At 39.8% G+C, this 24336-nt stretch overlaps 1 protein-coding gene across 5 annotated transcripts in view; it reads right to left on the bottom strand.

Moving 5' to 3' along the window:
- SH3D19 (SH3 domain containing 19) overlaps positions 1–24336 on the bottom strand; it is a 206634-nt gene that overhangs the window by 5713 nt on the left and 176585 nt on the right. For 4 of the 5 annotated variants that reach the window (XM_036765516.1, XM_036765517.1, XM_036765518.1 and 1 more), the window contains 7 exons: positions 23542–23614; positions 19460–19590; positions 11965–12023; positions 9113–9324; positions 7302–7354; positions 3381–3567; positions 2803–2909 (listed from right to left, as the gene is read on the bottom strand). In XM_036765516.1, the coding sequence (XP_036621411.1) occupies positions 2803–2909; positions 3381–3567; positions 7302–7354; positions 9113–9324; positions 11965–12023; positions 19460–19590; positions 23542–23614 (822 nt within the window). The remainder of the gene's footprint in view (positions 1–2802; positions 2910–3380; positions 3568–7301; positions 7355–9112; positions 9325–11964; positions 12024–19459; positions 19591–23541; positions 23615–24336) is intronic. The other variant, XM_036765520.1, reaches the window with a different exon arrangement.

The following is a 24336-nucleotide window of genomic DNA, read 5'->3' as shown; positions in this document are numbered from 1 at the left end:
CTATCTTCATTATTTTTTGTCTATTCTAATTCTCCTTTACTTTAGCCTTCAAAAGATAAAAAGTCCTGGCACGCAGTAAATGTTTAATAAATGCTTGGTTAAGTTTTTATTTACTTAAACAAATTCATTCCAGATACACTTTAATTTTTATATTCTCCACCTGGTATGCCGACTAGGTGATAATTTTTGAAGCTAGAATAACAGGAATTAAAGATCCTAGATACCGTCTCGTCTGATATCTTAACTTAAAAGACAAGGAAGCTGTGCCCTAAAGAGATTAAACGACTTCCCCAAAGTCTCACAAAGGCTTCATAACATTATATAATGTACTTTTGGTTCCTGTTCTACAGTTTCGAACCATTTCTTGGATTCTAACTTTAAGGCAATACAACATTCAAGTGCTTTTGGTACTGATGCGGCTATCTGATTTTAAAAAATCCTTCAAAAGAGTAAGAAAGAATGGACTTTATTTCTGGTTCTTGTGGTGCTTCTTGGAAAAAGCTGTATATGTTGGGTTAGGACTTTGGTTTTCCTTTGTAGAAAATGGGGAGGAAGACTATTGGCTGCCAACTGCCATTAACTCTTAGTGCCTGTCTGGAACCTATATAAGCCCAGCGAGGCAAAGTAATTATGAAATAATTCAGGATATAAAGAGTTAAGCTACTTCAGGTCCATGGATTATAACTGTAACACCAGCGTCAATAGATTCTCCCATGGAAACTATAGATACTGTTACTGGAATATTGCTAGAAACAATGTAAGTATCACTCATTCTATGGGAAGTCGGAGTGAACTAGAGCAAGAGGGAGGATGAAGAAAACTTCCTTTCTTAGAGAACTGTTTCAAGTTGTATCTTACAAAGAAACAAGAACATAATTTTTAAGAAAAGACTTTAGTATTCTGAGAACTGAATGGTGGGACTGTTTCAAAAATTGAGAAGTCCTCAGTTTTTTAGTGATAGTTAAAGGTGACGTTGGTGGTGATCTTTCTCACAAATGCGGTATTGTAAATAATTATTTATAACTTGTATTTTTGCTTGCCATACCATAAACAGTATAGCCAGTAATTCTGATGTTTATTTTAGCCTAAAAGATTGTGTGCGTGTGTGTGTGTGTGTGTAAGATAGAAGACTAGAAAGGTGGGGGAGGCTAGGTTTGTGAAGCAATTTTAATGTCAAACAGAGGATTTTATGTTTGATTATATAGGTGACAGGGAGCCATTAGAATTTACTGAGTTGGGGTTTGACATGGCTGACCCTACACTTTAGGAAAATTCACTTTGGTGCCTGAGTAGGGGATGGACTGGAGGGTTAGGCAGACCAGCCAGCAGGCTACTACAGTAGTCCAGGCAGGAGATCAGGGCCTGTACCAGAGTGGTGGCCGTATCAGAGGAGAGAAGGAGGTATATTTGAGAGAGGCTGCAAAGGTGAAATCAACAGATCTTGGCAACAGATTGAAGATGAGTGCTAAGAGATAACAAGGAGCTGAGGATGATACTTGGGTTTTGAGCCTGCTGGTCTTGGATGGAGGAGTTTGGAAGGGGGAGGGGGTTAGGGGAGACAAAGATAATGAACTCAGTTTTGGGTACGTTCAATTTAAGATATGTACAAGACATCTAGTTCAAGATACCTGACAGGCAGTTACAGTTGGAGAGGTCAAAGGTTAGGGCCGAATAAGTAGATTACCAAGTCACTGGCACAGAGATGATAATTGAATCCATGGGAGCTGATGAAATCACCAAGTACAGTAAAACAGAGGAAGAAGAGTATGTTTGTAATCAGCAGGGAAGCAGTCAGTAGATACGGAGAGACTGAAGAAAAGTGAGTGAGTGAGGATGAGGGAGAGGGTATTCGTAGACCCCAGGACCCCATGGACAGCTGTTTGTATAGGAGCTAACACCAACACAGAAACAGCCACAACATTCAACTTGACTAGTTTCCTTTAAAGTTCACATGTTCCCCTATTCCTACATGAAAACTTTCCTTCCTGATCCTTTCATCTGCTGAGATTTCTCCCCACCAAATTATCCTGTATTTATTTTCTACACATTTTGCATATGCTTATTTTAAACATACTTGTATGTGTACAAGTTGTCTTGCCATAGAGAATGTAAGATCTCTGAGAACAGGGACTTCTTTATGTCTTTGTATCCCTAGGACATAGCACAGGTCCTGCACATAGTAAGTATTTAATAAATGCTTATTGATTGGTTAAGTTTTTAGTTACTTAAAAAATTCATTCCACATATGCTTTAATTTTTATATTCTCCATCTGGTATGCCAACTAGATGATAATGGCAAAATACTAGAGAATACAGGTTGCTTGGCACTACTTTCTGTGTAAAAGCAGCCAAATAGATGTATTCAATGATTAGTCTCTTTGGCTAAAAGTTTACTGCATGAAAAATTCAACAGAAACCAGATGGCCCAGATCCATGTGCCATTCAATACCATGTTAGTGAAAGCCCCTTTAGCATGGATGCAGAAGGCTTATCCTTTACAAGTTCTAACTACAAATATTTTGGTATTTTCCAGAACAAAAATGACAAGGCCGAGGTCTGAGCATTTGGATCACTCGGATGGTAAGCCCCAAATCAACTGCTTTAATTGCTTCTGCAAATTATCACCATCCTCTAAATTTTTAACTATGAATGTAATTGCTTCTAGAAATTTAGAGACCAAGATTTGTGATGTTGTGCCCATTCTTGGCTTAGGGATCAATACTCCTTCGCCCTAATCCATTTGTCAAGGCTAAAGAGACATTTCAGATTTTATAGCTGTTGAAAGAATTGCAGAAAGCTGACCTTGAAGGAAAGCTCATCCTCGTTCTCTCCATGGAAATCATATAAAGCCTTGGCCTTTTCTTTCTTCCGTCCTGAAGCAGATACCAACTTTGCCTCAGCTATGGAACCTGACCAATAAATGCACAGATTTAGAAGCTATTGGGCAAAAGTGTAATACTGTTAAAACACCCATCTTGGTAAATACTCCATCCCTGTAGGATTTATTGTTTCAAAGTAACCACAAAGGTTTTCCACTTGCAAAGGGAAGAAAGGATTTCTCTTAATAGTGGAAAACTTAGGCAAAATCTAAATCAGAGGAAGGAATAAGGGTAGGAATTTTAAATATGATGCCTCCATTAAAAAAACCATTTAAATTGGTTTAAACACAAAATACACAAATCTTACTTTATTATTTTAAATATGATAGGTAGAGAAACAACTTTTTAAAAGTTCAGTGTAGTGATAGGAAAAGGACTTGCTTGGAGTTTTGAAGTCCTCTGCCTCTCTGCTCAGTAAAATACTCCTTCATTGATGTTAAAAGCAGACATAAAAATTATAAGAGACGAAAAATCTCTATCTCTTTCAGGGAAGCATCATACCAAGGCAGGGCTGAACAAATACTGCTGGGAAGATTCCTTCAATGTTGTTCAATCTGCCCCTGTACCAATCAGAGTCCAGATGCTCAATGATTAGGATACGGTCTCCCTTTTTAAAGGGCAAGTCTTCATTAGTTTCTGCTGTAAAATCATGGAGGGCTTCACACCATTCTCCAGAACGACGATCCTTCTGTCAAAGAAAACAAAGTAGAAGTTGGGTGGTAGAAAATGTAAAATCTAATTCCAAGTTGGTTTCCACAAAGCTAAAAAGCTAACACACCCACCTGGAATGAAATTTAACAAGTGTTAATTAAAATGCCTAATTGTGCCAGCCATTATACTATGTACTGGTGATACAAAGAGAAAAATGAAATAATCTCTACCGTCACAGAGGGCATTTGGCTTGGAAGGTGGAAGGAAAGTGAAGGGGCCATGAAATTTCAAAGCCTAAAGATTTTTTCAAATAGCAAAACAGTTTATGTCATGACAGAGTTTATATGTGCTTTTAATAAGAACAGTTATCAAACTGGGAGTTTTGATGAAAGGGGCCATCCCTTGATTAACTTCTTAAAGAGGTCTATTCACTGAATGGGCCTTACTTCACTCAAAGTGAGAACCTGAAAAGACCTTAGCCTGAAAGGGCCAAGGTCTCCTAATCCTGGGCTATTTCCAGTCATCCTGATGAATACCAGGTCACTGGATCCAGATGGCTCTGGAGGAGAAAGTGAGGCTGATAACCTTGCATGGCCCTCCCTCACTCAAATAAAGTCAACTGCAAGTCATGTCATCATTTCCCTGATGTCATGGTCCCCTTGGAGAACGAAGGACAAACACAAGAATAGTTACACATTGCTGTAACGTTTGAAAGTACATTTGCTATATTACTTCTTTATCCTCATGTTAACTCATAACAATCCTGGGAGAGAGATGCTATAAGTATCCCCATTTTAAGGATTATCTTTTTCTCTAAACCTGCTTTTCATTCTGACTTAACTATTTCTTTTATTTTTCCCAAGTTCCTTAGCAATCTTTAGGCTAGCTTTTTATTTACTTATTTTTTCCTTAAATAGTATTTTTTTCCAATTACATGTAAAGATGGTTTTTAACATTCATGTTTGTAAAATTTTGAGTTTCAAATTTTTTTTCTCTCCTTCCCTCTTCTCCCCCCTTCCCCAGAGAGCAAGAACTCTGGCATAGGTTATAGATGTACAATTATGTTAAACATATTTCCACATTAGTCATGTTGTGAAAGAAGAATCAGAACAAATGGGAAAAATCAGGGAAAGAAAAAACCAAAAACAAAGAAGTTAGAACAGCATGCTCCAATCTGCATTCAAACTCCATAGCTCTTTCTTTGCATGTGGTTAGTATTTTCTAACATGAGTCTTTTGGAATTGCCTTGGATCACTGACTTAACTATTTTTACCAGTGTCATCACTGTTCATTTTTTCTCCCATGTTCGCAACCTTGGGGTTCTCTTTGACTCCCCACCCATCTTGCTAGTTCTCTACCCCCACTCCCCATATCTCTCCTATTGGTCCCCTCTCTGCTACCACATGTGCCCTCATTACAATCAGCCTGGACCACCACAACAGTCTCCAAGTAGGCCTTCCTGACTCCACTCTTCCCCCACTCCAAATTACTTTTCTTTGTCTAACGTTCCTTATACGCATCACTGGTTCTTCAGTCTTCATTGAGTAAATTTTACGTTCCTTAGCTTGGCTTTCAAATCTTTCATAACTTTCCTAACTTAACTCATATTCTGGCCTCCAGACACATTGGATTATTTACATGCAGGCTCCCAGACAGCATATATTTCTTGCCACGGGGATGCCTTTTCTCATATTTTGGGATGCTGTTTCTATCCCTCTGTATCTGTTGAATTCCTCTTAGCTGCCCTTCAAATGCTACTCCTTATAGGACACTTTCCTTCACTGCCTTAGCTGCTAATGATTTTCTTCCCCCTGAGAGATCACATGACAGTATTACAGTTACTCGTGTATGTATTCTATACCTCTACTAGACTGTAAGCTTCAGGAGGGCAGAGACTATATCAATTGTACTTTGGGGCTGGGGCTGAAAATATTCCACAGTGCACAAGGAAGCCCTTCTGGTTAGGAAGCAAGGAAAGTTTACAAATATAAGGTTCCCATGTAGGAGGCAGTGGGTAAAGCAAAGTATCACCTAATAAGCCCAAGTCGGTCACCATGGGGAGGGGGCAATGAGCTAGGGGAATAAAGCCAGGGGACATAAAAGGACAGCCTTGATTGGAAGCAGGGCCAATCTCAAGTTTAAATATTCCAAAGGAGGGGGCAAGGTAAAGCAGAAGAATGATCTTGCATCAGGATAGAGATTTTGATACCAGGAGAACAATGAAAGTCCAAGTTCTATATGTCTTCCCCCATTTGTTGCATTCACCTTTTTGTAAGTGGAAACATGGTTTTTTATTTATTTTTATTTTTAAAATTAAATTTTATTTTTTCTTTTAATCAAAATCCACTTTTTCTCCCTATGCCAAAATCCTTGCAATGGATATGAGCTGGTGGCACAGAGGATACAGAGCCAGGCCTGCAGTCAGAAGGCCCAAGTTCAAATCGGGCCTCAGACACTTTCAAGCTTTACCTCTGGATTGACTCAGTTTCCTCATCTGTAAAAATAGCACCTACCTCCTGTGGTTGTTGTGAAGGTCAAATGAGATAATAATGGTAAAGCACTTAGCATGGCGTCTGGCGCATAGTCAGCTCTACATAAACGTTAGCTATTGTTTTGTTATTGCTGTCAGTGTTATTAATTACCATGAAGCACAACAAAATCTTGCATTGGCCATGTCTAAAAAATATGTGCAAGTTTTATGTGTGGCCTGTGATATAAGACCTCACTACAACTGCCTCTAAATTTGCTTTAAGTGGGGAGGGGCCATTACCCACATTTTTCTCCTCTAAAAGGTGGTCGGCGTTTACCTAAACACTCTATTTCTCCCACAGCCTAGCATAGAGCTATCACATATAGGCACTTGATGAATATCTGTTGAATTAAACTCTAAGTAACAGGGAAAGTAACGTGCCATGGAGAGCACTTGTTTCTAATAACGATCCTCTTGCCCCAAATATGTAATCGGGATCAGTGGTGCTGGAAATGAACTTCGTTTAAAAAAAGACTTTGCCCCAGACAGCAGAAGTAGAAGCAACTGGTGAAAATGGCAAATTCAGGTGTGCTGTAAGGAAAAATGTCTTAACCATCCCGAAGTGAAATGGGCTGCCTTGGAAGGTAGTAGGTTTCCCGTCACTGGAAGTGTTCGAGCGGAAGGCTACATCACTACTTGTGAGGCAATGCTGGAGAGGGTATTCTTGTTCCAGTCCTGGTTGTACTATACGCACCACTGATCTCCTTCCTAACTCTGAGATTCAATGACTGAAAAAGGAACTCACCTACTACTGAGAGCAGCTGTGGCCTCTCACTCATGGGACTCCTCTCTCCTGCTCTGAAGAACTCGTGTAATCCCTAAGAAGGATGTGTAACTTCCCTGCCCCATAATCAGCATGAGAGTGAGAGACCCAATGGAGCAGAAGACAGGAATGAAAGCAATAGAAGGACCTGCCTAATTGCCAGTGAAATTTTGACAAACATAATAGTTCTGTCAGGCCAAGCTTTCCAAAACACGTCAAACAAAACAATAAATCATCCACTTTCAGTATTCAGTTTAAACACTTCTAAAAGTCAAGTTAGTAAGCAGTGTCCATTTTTTAAAAATTCAATCTATCATATTAATTAATTTAGTTCCCAAGTACAATAGTTAAGAAGTAACATTTCATTTTTGTTCACCTTTGTGTAATACACAGAGCCAATTTCTTTCTGTTCATTACAATGAATATTCTTAAACCTAAGGCTTTATGTTTGTACAGTTACCTAACCCAGGCAGCCTACCTGTGAGTGTGAACCAGAAGCATTTCTCCTTGTATTCAGTGGAGTTCTTTTACCTATATTAAAACAAAACTATTTTAAAATCCCATATAAATTTAAACGATTATTTAGTTTGACATTTATACTTTAGCACAACTTCCTTTTTAAAAAAAATATTTTATTTTCCCCCCAATTACATGTTAAAACAATTTTTAAACATTTTTTGAAGTCTTACGTTCCAAATTCTATCCCTTGCTCCTTCTCATCCCCCCTCCCTGAGATAGTGAGCAGTCAGATATAGGTTACACATGTGCAATAATGCAAAACATTTTCATATTAGTCATTTTGTACAAGACTCGAATAAAAAAGAACGATGGAAAGAAAGTGAAAAATTGCATCCTTCAGTCTGTATTCAAACAATGTCAGTTCTTTCTCTGGAGGCAGATGGCATGCTTCGTTATGAGTTCTTTGAAATTTTCTTGGATCATTGCATTCCTGAGAATGGCTAAGTCATTCACAATTCTTCATCAAACAATATTGCTGTTACTGTGTGCAACAGTCTCCTGGTTCTGTTCATTTCACTTTCAATCAGTTCATGTAAATCTTTCCAAGTTTTCTGAGATCATCCTGCTTGCCATTTCTTATAGCATAATGACATTCCATTCCAATCATATACCCCAGCTTGTTTAGCCGTTCCCCAATTGATGGGCATCCCTTTGATTTCCAATTCTTAGCCACCACAAAAAGAGCTGCTAGAAATATTTTTGTATACATAGGTCTTTTCCCCTTTTTTGTATGTCTCTGGGATAAAGACCTAGCAGTGGTATTGCTGGATCAAAGGGTATGCACACTTTTATAGCCCTCTGGGCACAGTTTTGGGCCAAATTTCTAAGACACATACAATAATATTCTCTGGAAAAAACAATATTAACAACATATTTATGTAGTTCTTTTTGGTTCACAAAGTACTCTCCTCAAAATAATACTATGAGTATCAAGAAGAAACAGATGGTTAAAGAAGCTAAGTGACCTGTCCAAGGTCACACGACTAGTAAGTGTACAAGCCCTGCCTTGAACTGAGGGTCTGTCTACTTCAAGTTCAGTGCTCTGTTTTTTCAGGTGGGATGGGTATTGGGCGTGTGGCCTGGTGACTGCAATCAGTCTAGGAAACTCCCTTCACTGATCATCAATTCAGGAACTTCCCTATAACTTACTCTTAAGAGAGTTACCTGGGGGGTAAGGCTAAGTCACTTGCCCAGGGTCACCCTGATAATACATATTGGGGTCAGAATTTGAACCTAGGTCTTCCTGTCTCCAAGGCTGCTCCTTGATCCACTATGGCGTGCTATCTTTAATATATGTCTGTGTGTATGCATATACACACAAATAGACTTCATCAACGTGGTATTCCCTCCAGTGATGCAGACTGTAATGCATCCATGCCTGTTTTCATTCTGTACAACTCTTGTCCATGGCCGCTCCTAAGTTCACCACCTAATGTGCTACGAGCCTTTCCTGATTTCTCAACATTAGAAAGATACCAAATTAGTGCAGGGCTGTTTATGAGTTATTATTCCTCACTCTTACTACATCACCGCTCTTCTTCTTTGTCATTCACTCATTTCTTTGAGGATAAACTTTCTTTTGTAACATGATTCATGTCTCATACAAAGATACACTTAAAATTTTTCTTTCATTCACTTGGAACCCCATTCTTCCTTTTTTTTCTTCATGAAAACTCAAGCAGTATCCTCATCTTTGGCTTTTCATATTTTGTCTTTCTTTGTATGCACTTGCACATAACTTACTCAAAACAAAGTATTTTTGATACTCACTTGAAACTGCAGCTACGTTGGTGCTCTGGTCAGAGAGATCCTCAATGATTTCAACAAAGTTAAGTGGGAAAATCCCTGTTTTGCCATTCCGTTCTCCTCGGGCCCATTCATCATTGATATACTCTTTAAGAAGAATCGTCTCTCCTTCTGAGAAACTTAACTCATCTTTTTGGTCTCCTATGTATTCAAACCGAGCCACGCATCTGGGACCTCTGAACAAAGTAAAAGAATCTAAATGTAAATCTAAAGTGAATCTGACTCAAAATGCTTCAATAAAACCATTTTTTCAACATGTGTTCATTCAGGGCCTGCTACATTCAACAGACTATGCTGGGTAAAACATAATTTTAAAATGTAATAAAATCATAATAAAATATAATATAATACATTTTTCCAGACTTGTTATTGCACTGGTGTAGGAAATTCTCTCCAATGAGATCAGAAGCTCAATGGCAACTTAAAATTTTATAGAGTGGTCTGGGGACCTATGAGGCTGTGGTCACATAGCCAGTACAGGTCAAAAGGAAGGCTTGAACCCGTGTCTTCTTGACTCCAAGACCAGTCTCTCTATTCACTATGATGTGCTTTCTCTTCAACAAGAAACAGAACCTATAAAAATGTCTGAAGAATCAGCTACCTCTTCGGAGGGTCTATGTCATTTCAGTTTACAATCACTCCTCAGAATAAATGATATATATGCCCATGGTCACAAAATAAGTTTATGGGAGATAACTAATTCATGTAGTCACACCCCTGGATATATCTGCCATTCACACTATGATCTTTTAGACTGCACAGTACACTACAGACTCATGATTTATGCCTGGAAGAGAACACTGAGGTCATCTACTCTGACCTTCTCATTTATCAGGTCCTACAAGGTCAGAACAGGAATCTGAACTCCTATTCTCTGGTTCCAAATCCAGTGTTTATTATAATGCACCACTATTAGGCCTTCTTGGTATCCTTGGGACAAAGGGCAGAGGAGGCCAATAGTTCAACTGAGGCCACAGCCACCCTAAAAGCACTGAATAACAGGGTCTACTAGTGGTGAGCAGACAAGTGTCAGTGGCAGGGGATGAGAGGTAAAACGAGAGACTCAGTCATCATGAAGAAGACATACAAGAATCTCACACAACACCTTGGATCCCTAAGTCCTACACCAGAACAACCTCAGTTTTGTCCTTTTCAAATGCTTGCTTTCCAAGAAGTGGAATGAAGTCTTATTTATCTCTACGTGAGGTGCAATCTTGACTCAAAAGAAAATGAGAATGGAGACAGAAAAAGTCCCCATTTTTCTTAGGGTCAGTATAGCTTAATATCCAAAGCCTACACTTGCTGGTTTTAGAAAGGAAGTTTCAATTACAACATGGCCCAGGCAAAGAGATTGCCTGAAGCAAAAGAAAGAGGTTAGACATAGCTCCAATCAAATCCTTATTTAGTTAGGTCATGGGGCAACTGCCAGGAAACACAGCTCTAAGTTCAACCTGCATCTGCAGTAAATGCTGCTTACAACCCTCTCTCCACCCAAAGCCCAAACAAATCTGAAATCACACCCATGTATTTGGTGTCAGAAGGTTCATTGTTTGTGGCAACCTCTGCATTTATTTCCTTATACCCTCAGGGAACATTTCCTTATGCCTGACCTAGTCAAAGTCTGGTTTACAGTCTTCGACAGTGAATTTCATTTATTTGTTCATTTTACTAGACCACACAATATCAGAAGAGGGCATATAAATTCACAGAAAAGGCCCAGCGACACCAAGAAAGAAAACCATCTCTAATGTTAAAGGATCTTCCCACATAGTTTTAACTTGTACTTAGAAAAATGAGCTACCTTCAACATAGCCATACACAAAAAGTCCAGAAATTTTTGTAGGAGTCACATGTCTCTTAAGCTTTAAAGTTTTCTATGTGGTAAATGGTATCATGGGATTTAGAGGAAGAAAGAACCTTAGAGATTATCACAATCTCTTTAAGGTTCAATTTCCTTAAATGGAATAGAAGACTGGATTGGAATACCTTTAAGGTCACCTCTACTTCTAAATTCAGTCCTATGATCTAGCAACACCCACATTTTACAGATGAGGAGACTGAGGCCTAGAGAAGTGAAGTGATTAACCCAAGGTCATAAAGGAAGTAATTAGCTTACCCCAGACCTTTTCAAAAGCAGTGAATATGCTCTTTTTGTGTGTGTGTGAATATGCTTCTCAACTTCTCTGAATCTCGGTTCCCTCACCTATAAGCTGAAGTGGGTACACTATCATATATGGCCAACATATTGACGGGTTTTGCTTAGCTTTTTCTTTGTTACAAGGGAAGGGTTTGGTGGCAGAGGTGGAGAACATACTGGGAAAAGATGCTGGTGTTTAAAAAAGGCATCAATAAAGTTTTAAAATAGAAACTCTTCTAGTTTCTATACCTATGATTCTATGATCCAGCTTCATACCCTTGGCCAACTTACTAAAACTTTGGACCACAGTTGCCTCATCTATATAATGATCTCCAAGATGCTCTCTCTTCAGTTTCCCAACTCTAAAGTTCAATTATTCTAACACATCAAAACGAAAATGAAAAATGAAATCATACACATCCATCAAAATCATAGTTGGAGGCCCAGCCCCAAATGACCAATTGGAGCAGTTCTATATAGTTATAGAACAAAGATCAGAATTCATCCACACTTGTTGTTTCTGTTACAATTTTAATACGCTGAGGATATTTAAGTAAGTTTCCCTCATAACTAAAATTCACATTGACTATTCAAATGATTGTCTGAAGGGGCCCAAGCTTAATAACTTGGCATCCTCTCCTAGCTTTCACCATCTTTAAGAAGTAATTGCATAACTCACGTAACACAGTGGGATGAAATGGATCCCTTTTTCCCATTACCTCCTTCAGGAACATCAATCTGGCAGAGACAAAATCAACAGAACAAGTCATACATCTTCAGGTGTTAGCCATGGAAATGTCTACATGCTGAAGCTAAGAGCTTAGAAAATTCTTCTTTTCTAGCAGATTCTGTGTTTTTAATTCTATTCTACACAAGAACTGCCTGTGGTGTTGTTATAAGGGTTATTTTTTAGGGGAAGATAGTGATGGGTAGTTGGTATTAATAGGTTTATTGTGTTCAAACAAAATCTATAGATATTTCTGGCTTTTTACTAAATGATAACTTCTATCAGGGGAAATGACCACCCCCTACCCATCCCCACGCCCCCAAAGCCAACAACTTAGCACTGTCAAAACACTCCAAAATACATACTAGTTACAGAAAATTACTTATTGTTGTAAGCCTTTTTTGTTTTGTTGAGAATGGTAAGGTGCATTGCCTCAGAGAACCCTTTAATGTTCCAGATCTCTAGCCATCTTTGTCCAGTAACAAATATTTGGTCAGACTGGACAAGCTATCCAATCAGTGGAGAATGGGTTCACATTTGTTATCTATTTATTCTATTTTCCATCTAGTTTTTTTGGTGAGGCAATTGGGGTTGTGACTTGCCCAGGGTCACACAGCTAGTTAAGTGTCAAGTATCTGTGGACGCATTTGAACTCAGGTCTTCCTGACTCCAGGGCTGGTGCTCCAACCATTGCACCACCTAGCCCGCATCTAGTTGTTTTAAAGGTTTTTCTGTTGTGCTGATGGCAATATCAAGTGACACTTTTGCCAGGTTCTACAGCAAACACATCTGCTCAGACTATATCTAGAATGATGCATTGCACTCATGGGTGCTACAGTTTAGAAAAGATACTGGTGAGAATAGCCAGAAGACAGCAACCAAGACGGCGCTAGATCATGCCACCTGAAGACTGACTGAATGAAATAAGGATTCTCACCCTGTGGAGGAAACTTGGAAGGTCAGAGGTGATAGTTATAGCTGTTCTCAAGTATTTAAAAGGCTGTCACTTGGAAGAACATTTGGACCTGTTTTACTAGGTCCAAAACAGCAGAACTAGGAGTAATGTCTAGAACTTAGAAGCAGATTTAGCACTGAAAATTCAAACAATTAGAGCTAATTCCAAAAAGTAAATAGGTCTCAGGCAGTAATGACTTTCTCCTCCCCAGAAGGTTAATGGCAGGGGCTTGATGACCACCTGTTAGGGAAACTATACTATCTTGGAACAGGACACAGTGGAATTGCACAAAGTAGGTTCTCAATAAATGTTTGTTCAATTGAATTGAATAAGGGCAGCTAGGTGGCACAGTGGACAGAGCACCAGCCCTGGAGTCAGGAGGAGAGACTCCTAACTGAATATGAATTCACCTGAATGGCCACTGAGGTTCCTTATCACTTCATGATTCACTTCATGATTCTACGAAGTCTGAAAAGTTTTCTTGGATTATAATACAGTGACTTAGAGGATAATTAGTTGGGCTTTGTTCACTTAGTGATTTAAGAGCATGTAAAAACAGAGTCAGACCATCTCATCTCTGGGATGCTCAAAGTTTACGCTACTCCTATTTTCTTTCCTGGGTGTCACTTAATGCAAAGGCTGATGACACAAATTCCCAAATGATTGTCTTATGCAAAAAAAAAAAAAAAACAAAAAAAAATACCTCAAAAAGAGGGAAAATGAAAGAAAAGTTGTGTCTATGACATTCTTCTTTCTTAGATTTTGAAATCAGTTCCAATTTATGGATAGACTGATAACGACCCATCAGTGGTTCAGCTAGAAATTTGGGGCTGCCAAACTGTTATCTGCAGTGCAGGGACCATTTGGGTGCTGTTTATACTAATGGCTATAGGAAAAGGAAGCAGTAAAGGTTTCTTTATTTTGCTTTTCTCTATAATTTTCTATTATTCTCTGTATACTTCTCAAAAAGAAGGTAAGCTCCCAAGGACAGGGACTTTTTCATTTTTGACTTTGTAGACTTGGTACAGGACACAGCAGAATTGCACAAAGTAGGTTCTCAATAAATATTTGTTCAATGGAATTGAATAGGGGTAGCTAGGTGGCACAGTGGACAGAGCACCAGCCCTGGAGTCAGGAGGACCAGAGTTCAAATGTGGCCTCAGACACTTACTAGCCATATGACCCTGGGCAAGTCACTTATAACCTCGATTGCCTCCCCAAAACAAAATCAATTGAATAGTTATAGATATAATTAGCCTGTAAGAAGCTTAATAAATGATCCTTAGTTATGTCTTCAGTTTTCTTGAAAGTTATAAAGACTTAGGTAATAGTGGATGTGCTACATCAGAGTAATGTTCTAGTTTACAGAAGCTTGGAGGACGCACTGCTGCAGTGGCTTAAGGGTCTGCTGTGTGTCTCTTGGTGGTTCTCCTCAGCTTTTGGACCCTGTGTTTTGCACAGACTGCTTTGGTGGCTTTGCTTATATGACCAAAAAAAAAAAAAGCTTGTGGATTTCCCCATTTTATTTTAAAAACACATCTATAAAATGCTGCTCAATGAGACAAAAGCATCAATCAAAATTTGCCAAAAAGGAATTTTCCACAATATTATCCCCATTTTCCTCCGATGATCATTTTGTAATTAGAGGTGTATTTGAATATAAACAATGGTTTTAGTTAAAAATGCTTGGGGAGGAAGGGTTACCAGCTGCATGGGATTCTGTGCACTGCAGTGGAGTAATAATGCTGTCTGCTGAGATAATTTATATTTAAATATCATATAATATATATGATATGCTATTTTATAACATCTCACTTTCCTCCAGCACTTCTCAGTTACAAAAGCACTTTTTACACAATCACCCTATGAGGCAGACATGAAGAGAAGTAGTATTCCTATTTGACAGAGACTGTGCTCCCACAGTTGGGAAGTATCAGAATGAGGATCTGAATTCAGGCCTTCTGATTCTAAGGCCAGGGCTCTTTCTACTACCATTAGCGAGCTGTTAGTCTTCCCAGCTCACCCCTCATACTTGCGGAATTCTCTGACTCCACATCTACAAGTTTGGAAGATTTTTTCACTTCTTATTTTTGAGGGTATTTATATTGTCTACTAGGCTGCATTGCATAGAATGCCAGGCTTTAAGTCAGGAAGACTCACCTTCCTGAGTTCAAATCTGGCCTCAAACACTAGATATGTGATCCTGGGTCAGTCACTTAACCCTGTTTGCCTCAGTTTCCTCATCTGTAAAATCAGCTGGCGAGCCATTCCAGCCTCTTTGCCTGGGGTTGTGAAGAGTCAGACATGATTGAAACAACTGAATAACAACAAAATATTGTGTACTAGAATTAGGTTGCAATATTACACTTGACCATCTGGTGGCAGAATGTACCGCTGCCCCAAAATGGTTTAGGCGGCCCCACGGGAGTAGGGAACCTGTGGCCTTCTAAGATCCTTGGTTGCATCCTTTGGGCTGAGTCCAAGTTTTACAGAACAAATCCTTTTACTAAGGGGATTTGTTCTGTGAAGTTCAGATTCAGTCGAAGGGCCACACTTGAGGACCTAGAGGGCCATATGTGGCCTCGAGGCCACAGGTTCCTTACCCCTGGTGTAGTTCAGTTTAAGTAACTAATGCCTTACATGATTCATTATAGAATTCTAAAAGTGTGTAAAATGCATTTATTTTAGATGAGAGCTGCTCAGAATGTGCTATGCTGGCGTAATTACTGTCCTGTTTTGTAGTCTGACCTTTAAAAGGAGAGGCGATCTCTCTGTTGAAGGTAATCGTGAACAAATGAATCCTTTAGAAAATTTTACGTAGAAACCTGGGATTAGCCTGGTGTGGCTTACAGGGTGCTGGACTCAGAGGAAACTCGGGCTAAATTTCTGCCTCTAACTATAGGAAAGTTCCTTAACTTCTCTGAATGTCAGCTTCTCCATGTGACCCAGGGATAGTAATATTTGGAACAGACACCTCACTGAGATGTTGTGAAGTGAAGTGCTACCTGTCATCATGAGGTGACCGCTAGAGGCCACAGGGCACAGTGGGAAGAGTCCTGGACCTGGCCTTAGCACACCTGAGTTCACAGTGTGTATCTGTACCTTACTATGTGAAGCTGGCTAAGTCACCTCACTTCAGTTTCTTCATCTGCATAATAGTGATCAAAAACATTTATAAAAACCATTGTTCTCATGGAGTGGTTTTGAGGAGAGTATTTTTTTAAATATAAAGGCACCTGGGCAGCTAGGTGGTGCAGTGGATAGGGTGCTGGGCCTGGAGTCAGGAAGACCTGAGTTCAAATCCTGTCTCAGATACTTAGTAGCTGTGTGACCCTGGGCAAGTCACTTAACCTGTCTGACTCAGTTTCCTTCTCTATAAAATGTGGATAATAATAGCAACTAATTCCCAGGGTTATCATGAGGATCAAAGGAGAGAATATTTATAGAGCACTTAGGACAGCGCCAGGCACACAGTAGCCATTTAATAAATGCTTGTTTCCATCCTTCCTTCCTAAAGGCCCTATAAACATGTAAGGCATTGACTGTTCAGTCTGACTGATTTCACTGCAGTAAGGACATTCTTTTTCAAAATGATCCTATGCCAAGCAGAAGACAGTCAGGCTAAAGATAATTGTGAATTTGAGCTAGCTACTTCACTTGTTTGGGGTTCGTCTATAACATAGGGGTTAGACTACAGGACATCTAGCCTTCCTTCCATCTCAGGAATTCTAGGATCCTATGGGCTAACTTTAATAATTCAATTCAACCATACAATAAACATTTATTAAGCACCTACTGTGTGCAAATGCCCTGTATTAAACACCTGGGAAGATAGTGCCCCAGCCTTCATGATCTTTTTATCATTAATATTAGTTCAAAGGATGTAGCTAGGTTTCTCTAAGGGAGCCTGGCTCAGTGTAAAATGTTCAATTTTCAATAACCATGTTTTCAATTATCCAAGGGATTTAAATTAATTTATATTTGAAAAATTGAGGCTCCATTCCCCATCTCCCTCTGACATGCAGAAGTAATAGAAAATGCTTTTTCCTTTTCCCAGAGAGGCTGTTAATGATCAAAACTCTTTATTATACGTTTTTATTGGCATTTCCCAATATCAGTAAGTTTTATCCAGGGATGAATCATGCTCCTGTTATCATAGAGATCCTAAAGGCTGCCTGACATGTACCAGCAGTCATAATCGTGCCATTAAGCCAGCTTTGCATAATTGTTTTCAGAGACTGCTTTGTACAAGTGTGTGCGCGTGTGTGTGTGTGTGTGTGTGTGCAGGGAGTAATGTATTGGGGGAGATGTTTGGATATTTGTGGGAAACTGGTGTTTGTTGTGTCAAAATAAAATGTGTCGATTTTTAAAAAAAGAAAGCATAAGGAGAAAATAAATAAAAGTCGTTTGGCTTTATCCCAGATATCACAACATTCCCGAGCTTATCACTAACTGTTCCCTAATAGTTACCCTGTTTTGGCTTCCTTCACAAGGCAGGCTGTGCTATTTAATAAAATTGCAATGGTTAAAGATAATCTTGCTTTATCCAATTTACAATTATTGTGTGAGAATCTCCCAGTAAGCGGAATAATACCTCACCGAACCAGTCAATAGTGATCTCACCCACCTGAGGGAAATTATTTATTTATTTATGGGGGGAGGGGGGAGAGGGAGTGAGTAAAGAAGGGAAAACTAAACATTGCAAAGACGGGCAAAAGAAAAGGACTTTGGGAAAGGGAAAGTCTTCTAGAGGAAAATTCTTTCTGGATAACCGATTATCATTTAATTCAATACATTGAAGAAATAAGAGGCACATTGGAAACTCTGATCAATTTAGCAGCCTCTCTGGGTTTCTGAGGACTGAGAGCCTAACTTGTTTTCCTTCTCTTGGCAGGGAGAGAATGAGCTAGAGAGGTATAATCATCTGTCCAATATGGCCAACGTGTTGGTTTGCTTTGTCTTGCTCTATTTCTTTCTTACGAGGAGAAAGATATAAGAAAAGGATGGTCATGGTAATTTGGCAGGAGGACTGGACAATGAACCCAGGCCTCACGAGCAAGTGCTGAAAGCTCAGCTGGTGTTAGACTTTCTCTAACAGGTTCCGATCTGATAACCACGTGGTGAAGGGCAGTCTCTTTGATCGACAATGGAGCTGGTACTAGAGAACGCTCCTGACTCTTTCCTGCCTGGCTGAAGTCTGGCGAGAGGAGGGACATAGTGCTATCAGGCGAGAGGTATCCCCAGAAATGCAAGGGGTTGGAGAGCTTTGGGATGGAGAGGCCCCAGGTTGTAATATTGTGTGTGGAATGTTTTACTGCTGTGATAGACTGGATAAATGGCTTGTGGGATCTGGTTCTCTGGTGTCTGAATAAATGGTTTACTTCTTCTACCTTCTATGTGGAGAGTCTCGTATAGTTTGAGGTACAGAACCACGTAGGCATTTCGTTCGTTTGTTTGTTTTTTTTGTTTGTTTTCTGGCAGGGCAATTGGGGTTAAGTGACTTGCCCAAGGTCACACAGCTAGTAAGTGTGTCAAGTATCTGAGGCTGGATTTGAACTCAGGTCCTCCTGACCCCCAGGCCGGTGGTCTACTCACTGCGCCATCTAGCTGTCCCAGCATAGTTATTTTGACAATCATCATCCACATTGTTGTTACTGCCTTACTGATACGCTCCCCCACCCTGGTATTAGGTGGAAGTGTTTATAGTTCTGTTCCTGTTATGTCTTTCAAGTAAATTCCCCTCAGTAAAAGCTAATTGATGTTTCTTGGTTATGTGGAACTAGGGAGTCTGTCACGGGTTATTAACAGTGACCACACTGGAAGGGAGGTTTGAGCCAATAGCATTAGAGAAGAGACCCACTCAACCCCTCAGGGGTACCCCTAGAATCCTTAAGGGGTGATGGAGTGAAGCTAGAGGGAGAGTATGAATCCAGGCTTTATTGCCACATTTTAAAAAAAATCAATAAAAACATTTTTTTAAAAATGAACACATATCCTAAAGTAGGTAATCACTAGTCAAGTAAAAGTTGTTCACCATTTAGGCTGGAATTTTTTTTTTTACCCCTTCTGAGGATTTTAGGCATTATGCTGCATTGGGCTGTAGTCATTCTCTCTCTAGCTGAATAAGCTGAAACAAATAATACATTATTTGTTTGTTTTTTTGGAGGGGGGAAGGCAGGGCAATCGGGGTTAAGTGACTTGCCCAAGGTCACGCAGCTAGTAAGTATGTCAAGTACCTGAGGCCACATTTGAACTCAGGTCCTCCTGACTCCAGGGCCAACGTTCTACTCACTGCGCCACCTAGCTGCCCCGAAACAAATAATACATTATTCAAAGATCCCAAGTAAGCCAATGGAAGAAATGAAACCAGAACCTTAGAGCCCTGTACCCTGGTCTTTTTCCAGCTTTTGAATTTAATCTGCCAGCCAAGTGGCATCCACATTCTTGCTTAGATGAACATCAGACCAGTTAAAATGCAAATGGAGCACTTACAATTACTTTGACATAGTTAGCAGGAAATATGCCGGTCTGGTTTCTACATTTTCCCCGGTACCAATCACTATCTATTTTTTCCAGAAGATAAACAGTCTCTCCAGAAGTTAGGTTCAAGTCATCAGCTTGCTCTGTAAAAGAAAATTACAATTATGGTCAGCAAATTATCTCAGTTGCAAATGCAATTAATAAAAGGACAGCTACCACAGAGTAACATTTAATTTTGTCCATTTGGGTTGCATATTGTGTTGATTTGGTGAACCGACTTAACTTCACAATCAATTAAGTTGTTTTTTTCAAAAAACAAAACTCAGTCCTTTTTCAGTACATCTCAAAATAAGCTCCCCCTCCAAGATAAATTCAGATGGGTTCATGATGTACTGATGTCTGGGGATAAGGTAAAATATCATCTATTTATTATTCCATGCTTGTACTTTCTATCCATACTACTGAAATATCAGAACAGTAATTTCATTGTGGAAAAGTCCAGTGAGTGAGAACACCTTCTACCAATGCGGATAACAAATTGCCAAAATCCATCTATGACTCAGTAGACTGTTAATCCCTGGGATGCTGCCCGAGGCATGCAGAGGTGTCCAGAGTCACCTAGCTAATAAGTGTCAGGGGTAGCTTTAGAACCCAGGCATTCCTGGCTCCCTCTAATCACTGTCCCTAGAACACTCCAACGGGTCTATGATCTCACAGATGTGGGTACTTCCTGAAAATTGCAGCCCATCCATATCTATGTGTCCTCTGTTTATTACCCTTGTGCATTTCCTCCTATAAACCACTGCAAAAGGTCCACCTAATGTATAAAAACCTTCCTTAAATTCTCCTCGCATTGTACGGGCATGTGAAGGACACTAGCCTAGTGGTTATTTCTCTTTCCCTCTGTGACCAGCCCCCTCTTGTTGTTTTTTTCTGATCATATATTTCTAATGTGAAAATAATAAATCTAACAGCTAACATTTAATTAATGCTCAATTAATTAATGTGCTAAATGTTTAAAATTATTGTCTCATTTGATCTTCACAACAACCCTGGGAGGTAGGTACTAATATTATCCCCATCTTATAGATAAGGAAAGTGAGGCCAATGGAGGTTAAGTGATTCGTCCAGTATCACACAGCTAGCAAGTGTCTGAGGCCGGATTTGAACTTAGGTTTTCCTGACTCCAGGCAAATAGTACTATTAAAAAATTAAAAGCATTTTACAGTGGTAAAATGGCAACATCACTATTGTCAATCATTCACTTACTTTTTAAAGCATTTAATTGGTAAATACTAATCTGAAATAACTGAAGAAATCAGATTAACATAGCTTTTCAACAAGCAGATTTAAGCCATACTAAAACAAAGTCTAGTTTCTACAAAGAAGATAATTGGGATGCAGATAATCAGGAGCTTATTGTATTTGTAAATCACAATGTGGCATCATTAGATTTTTAAAGCACTGAAAAAAATTTCCAAAAACCTCCTTTAAAATCTTTGGACTTTAAACTTATAGAGGAATTTGAAGGGATATATCTGTACAAAAATCCTCAACTTTCTTAGCCATCAGGATTCCATTTATTAAATTTAGAAAGCATCATTTTGCAAAGTTTTGAACCTTTGATTTAATTGTTATAGAAAACTCCTTCAAATAGTGTGGATCAGCAACTGTTTTGCAACTCACAGTTTTAGTGAGCTGTCTGGTTCATTAAGACTTTAAGTGATTCACCCAGTGTCTAACATCACTCTTTGTCAGAGGTGGGACTTGAACCCTTGACTTTGAGGTTGGCTCCCTATCCATTATGTCACATGCCTCTCTAATACCACCACCACTACCTGACATTCACTGCAAAGTACTTTCCATTCATCTTACTTGAGCCTTACAACAATCCTGGGTAGTAAGTACCACACGTATTGTACTACTTCCTTCTACAGCCAAAGGAACTGGCTCAGAGAGATGTAAGGTGGTAGCCAGAGTGTGAGAACATGACCTCTGACACCATAGTTAATGGAAACTACCTTGAGGAAATGTAAACAGTGAAAGAAGCTCCAACTATCTCATGGGAAAACTTGCAAGTGATCCTAGGCCATCCCTGGCACTCTGCCTTCTTTGTCTGTTTCTATATAATATCTGACCCAGCCTAAGGGAGGTACAGGGATCCACCATGTATTGTCCTGTTGTTGCCCAGGACTGGCCTCCCAGTAACCCCCCCACCCCTTAACCTAATACACCCTAATAAACATACACATATAACCCATGCTGGTATGGAGTGCCTAAATTTCTTCAGTATCTCAGTATCCTCTAGGAGGGTCTGCCACCCTATAATTGCCATTGTCAGCACAGAACAGATGTTGCATTTTTAAAGAGATCAATCATTCAATCATGCTACAATCATTTATTAAGCATTGACTATGTGCCAGGCACTGTGCTTGTTGGTGGTGATACAAAGACCAAAGTGGAACAGTCGCTGCCCTCAAAGAACTTAACTTCTATTAGGTTAAATAACATGTGTGCATATAAACACACTCAAAACATATAACAAGTACACATGCAGTAACACTGAGTTGGGGACTGGTTGGGGGGACGGGGACTAGCAGCTAGGGGAAATCTGAAAAGGCCTCGAAGGAAGCTTGAGATGCTAAGAGGCAGAGGTGAAGAGGGGGAGCATTCCATGAATGGGGGACAGCCTTGCCAGAGGCATGGAGGCAAGAGGATAGGAAATGTATGTGGTGCAGAAAGGAGACCATTTTTATTGGAAAAGAGAATAGGTAAAGGGTGGTAATATACAATAAACCTGGAAAGGTATCTTGGAGTCAGATTGTGAAGGGCTTTAAATAGTTAAGTGACTTGCCCACAGTACACTGTTAGTAAGTTTTATGAGGTGAAATTTGAACCCAGGTCAATATGATACTTTTGAGTACCATTTTATTCCAATTAGTAACTGGTATCCCACTGGCAGATGGCATTCATTGTTTATAAATAATTTGTGGAATCATCTTTTGAGGAGTGTATTGGTAATTAAGTTGGAAATTTCTTACTGTTCTAGAATGATAAATTAAGTCTCTTTGATTGAGTCTTACTAGGTGCTAAACCCCAGACCCACATCCTCGTACGACTAGGTGCAAAGCCCCAGGCCCAAACCCCTAATTACTAGGTGCTAAGCCTATGTGGGTGTGAAGCCCTCAGTGTCCCAAGGGGAATTGCTAAGACCAGAGCCAATAGTAGGTGCCTCAGTTCTGGTTGCTCAGATGAAGTTTGATGATGTCCAAAGACTGTATAAAAAGGCTCTCACTCCTGGAGAAGTGTTGGCATGGGACTCTGGGCAGCCGCTCTAAGAGCCTCCCAGCTCACCCAGATGTTGATGGTTTCTTGGTAACTATGAATTGTATTTGGTCTGTTTATAATGTATGTAATTGCTCTGAAGTTCAGGGTGCTGGCTTTTTCCCCTGAACTAAGTGAACGATATTTGTATGTTGGATTGAAATAAGATTGTTAACCCCCTAACGTTACTTTCCTTAGTAAAGCAAATCAAAAGAACCTGTGCTGGCAGCCTTCTTGTTGTTGGGCTTGTGTTGGTCTTTCACCCCCATGGCAGCTGCTAGCCAAATTATTGAAACAAGGAGTTAAACAAAAAGTTAAGTGTCTATTTTGGGGGACCATTTGAATGTAATTCTGCTCAGAGGAAAGGGGGATAGACAAGGTGACTTCTTAGGGTCCCTTCCAGGCCCAGAGTTCTGTATATTCAGAGAATGTAGGTCAAAATGAATTTTCCTTTATCTGTAACCAAGAGGTTAATAGTTTGAAAGTGTTATGTTCTGGAACATAATTTTTTTTTTATCATAGTCCCCACACTTTAAGTATTTGTGATTTTGTCAGTGTGAAGAACTGTGGGAATGCCCTCCCCCAAGGCAGACTGCAACCCATCTATGATTCAACTAATAAGTCCTAGTGAAGCAGAGGGAGGTGAAGTGACCTGCCCTGGATCACACAGCAAGTAAAGTGTCAGAAGCCAGATACGAAACCATATCTTCCTGATTCCAAGCCTAGCACTCTATCCACTAAACCATGGTGCCTCTGACTTTTGTCCTTACCTGCTGGAAAATCGTGTAGCACAAGTGCATGAGGGACGTTGCTGTCGACAGACTTCCGTGCATTAGCTGTATCCTTGCAAGGGAAAAACAATGGAATCATAAATGAAGTTACCATTTATTATTGACTTCGAGATCTTTTTTTTTTCTTGCTATAGTTCTATTGACACACATATTATCTGCATATAATATAAGCCACACAGCTGAGTCAAACAAGCAAATCATTACCAGGTTAGGAATGTCCTTGCCAAAGGGTGGATAAGCTAACTCTCACTGATTAAGCCCATTCACTTTTGGGAATTTTATCTGAGGAAGAGATGAGGGGAATAAGAGATATCAGAAAGGTAAGCAAGAGAAGGGAGGAAGAGAGAGAAAAGAAACAAGGGAGGGAGGTAGGGAGAGGGAGTGGGGGTGGAAAGAGGGGGGGTGGAGAGAGGGGGGAAGAGAGAGAGAGAGACAGAGACAGAGACCGAGAGAGAGAGATCACTTAATCTCATCTTCTGCAGTCCTTTATTCCTATCCACAATGATGAATCTGGCTCTTTTACTATTTCAAGCTTGCAACCAGGGCTTAGACTTAGATCTTGCAGGCTTCAGACCTGGTACCTCCATTCGGTAGGAATAGTGAGAATCCCTGAGAATTCCACTCATGACTTTCATGATGAGGAAAGAAGCCCATGATTTGCCACAAACTCACAACAGGGATAACCGTCAATTCCAGTTAATTTGCTATGGGTTAATTCAATACTGTTTCTGATTAGGAGCAAATGCTGTGCCCCAGCTGTCTGGCTTGGGTTTT

Source organism: Trichosurus vulpecula, chromosome 6, assembly GCF_011100635.1.
Source record: "Trichosurus vulpecula isolate mTriVul1 chromosome 6, mTriVul1.pri, whole genome shotgun sequence".
Classification (NCBI taxonomy): Eukaryota; Metazoa; Chordata; class Mammalia; order Diprotodontia; family Phalangeridae; genus Trichosurus; species Trichosurus vulpecula.
The sequence above is the reverse complement of the archived record's forward strand: the minus strand, read 5'-3'. Positions and strand labels throughout refer to the sequence as shown.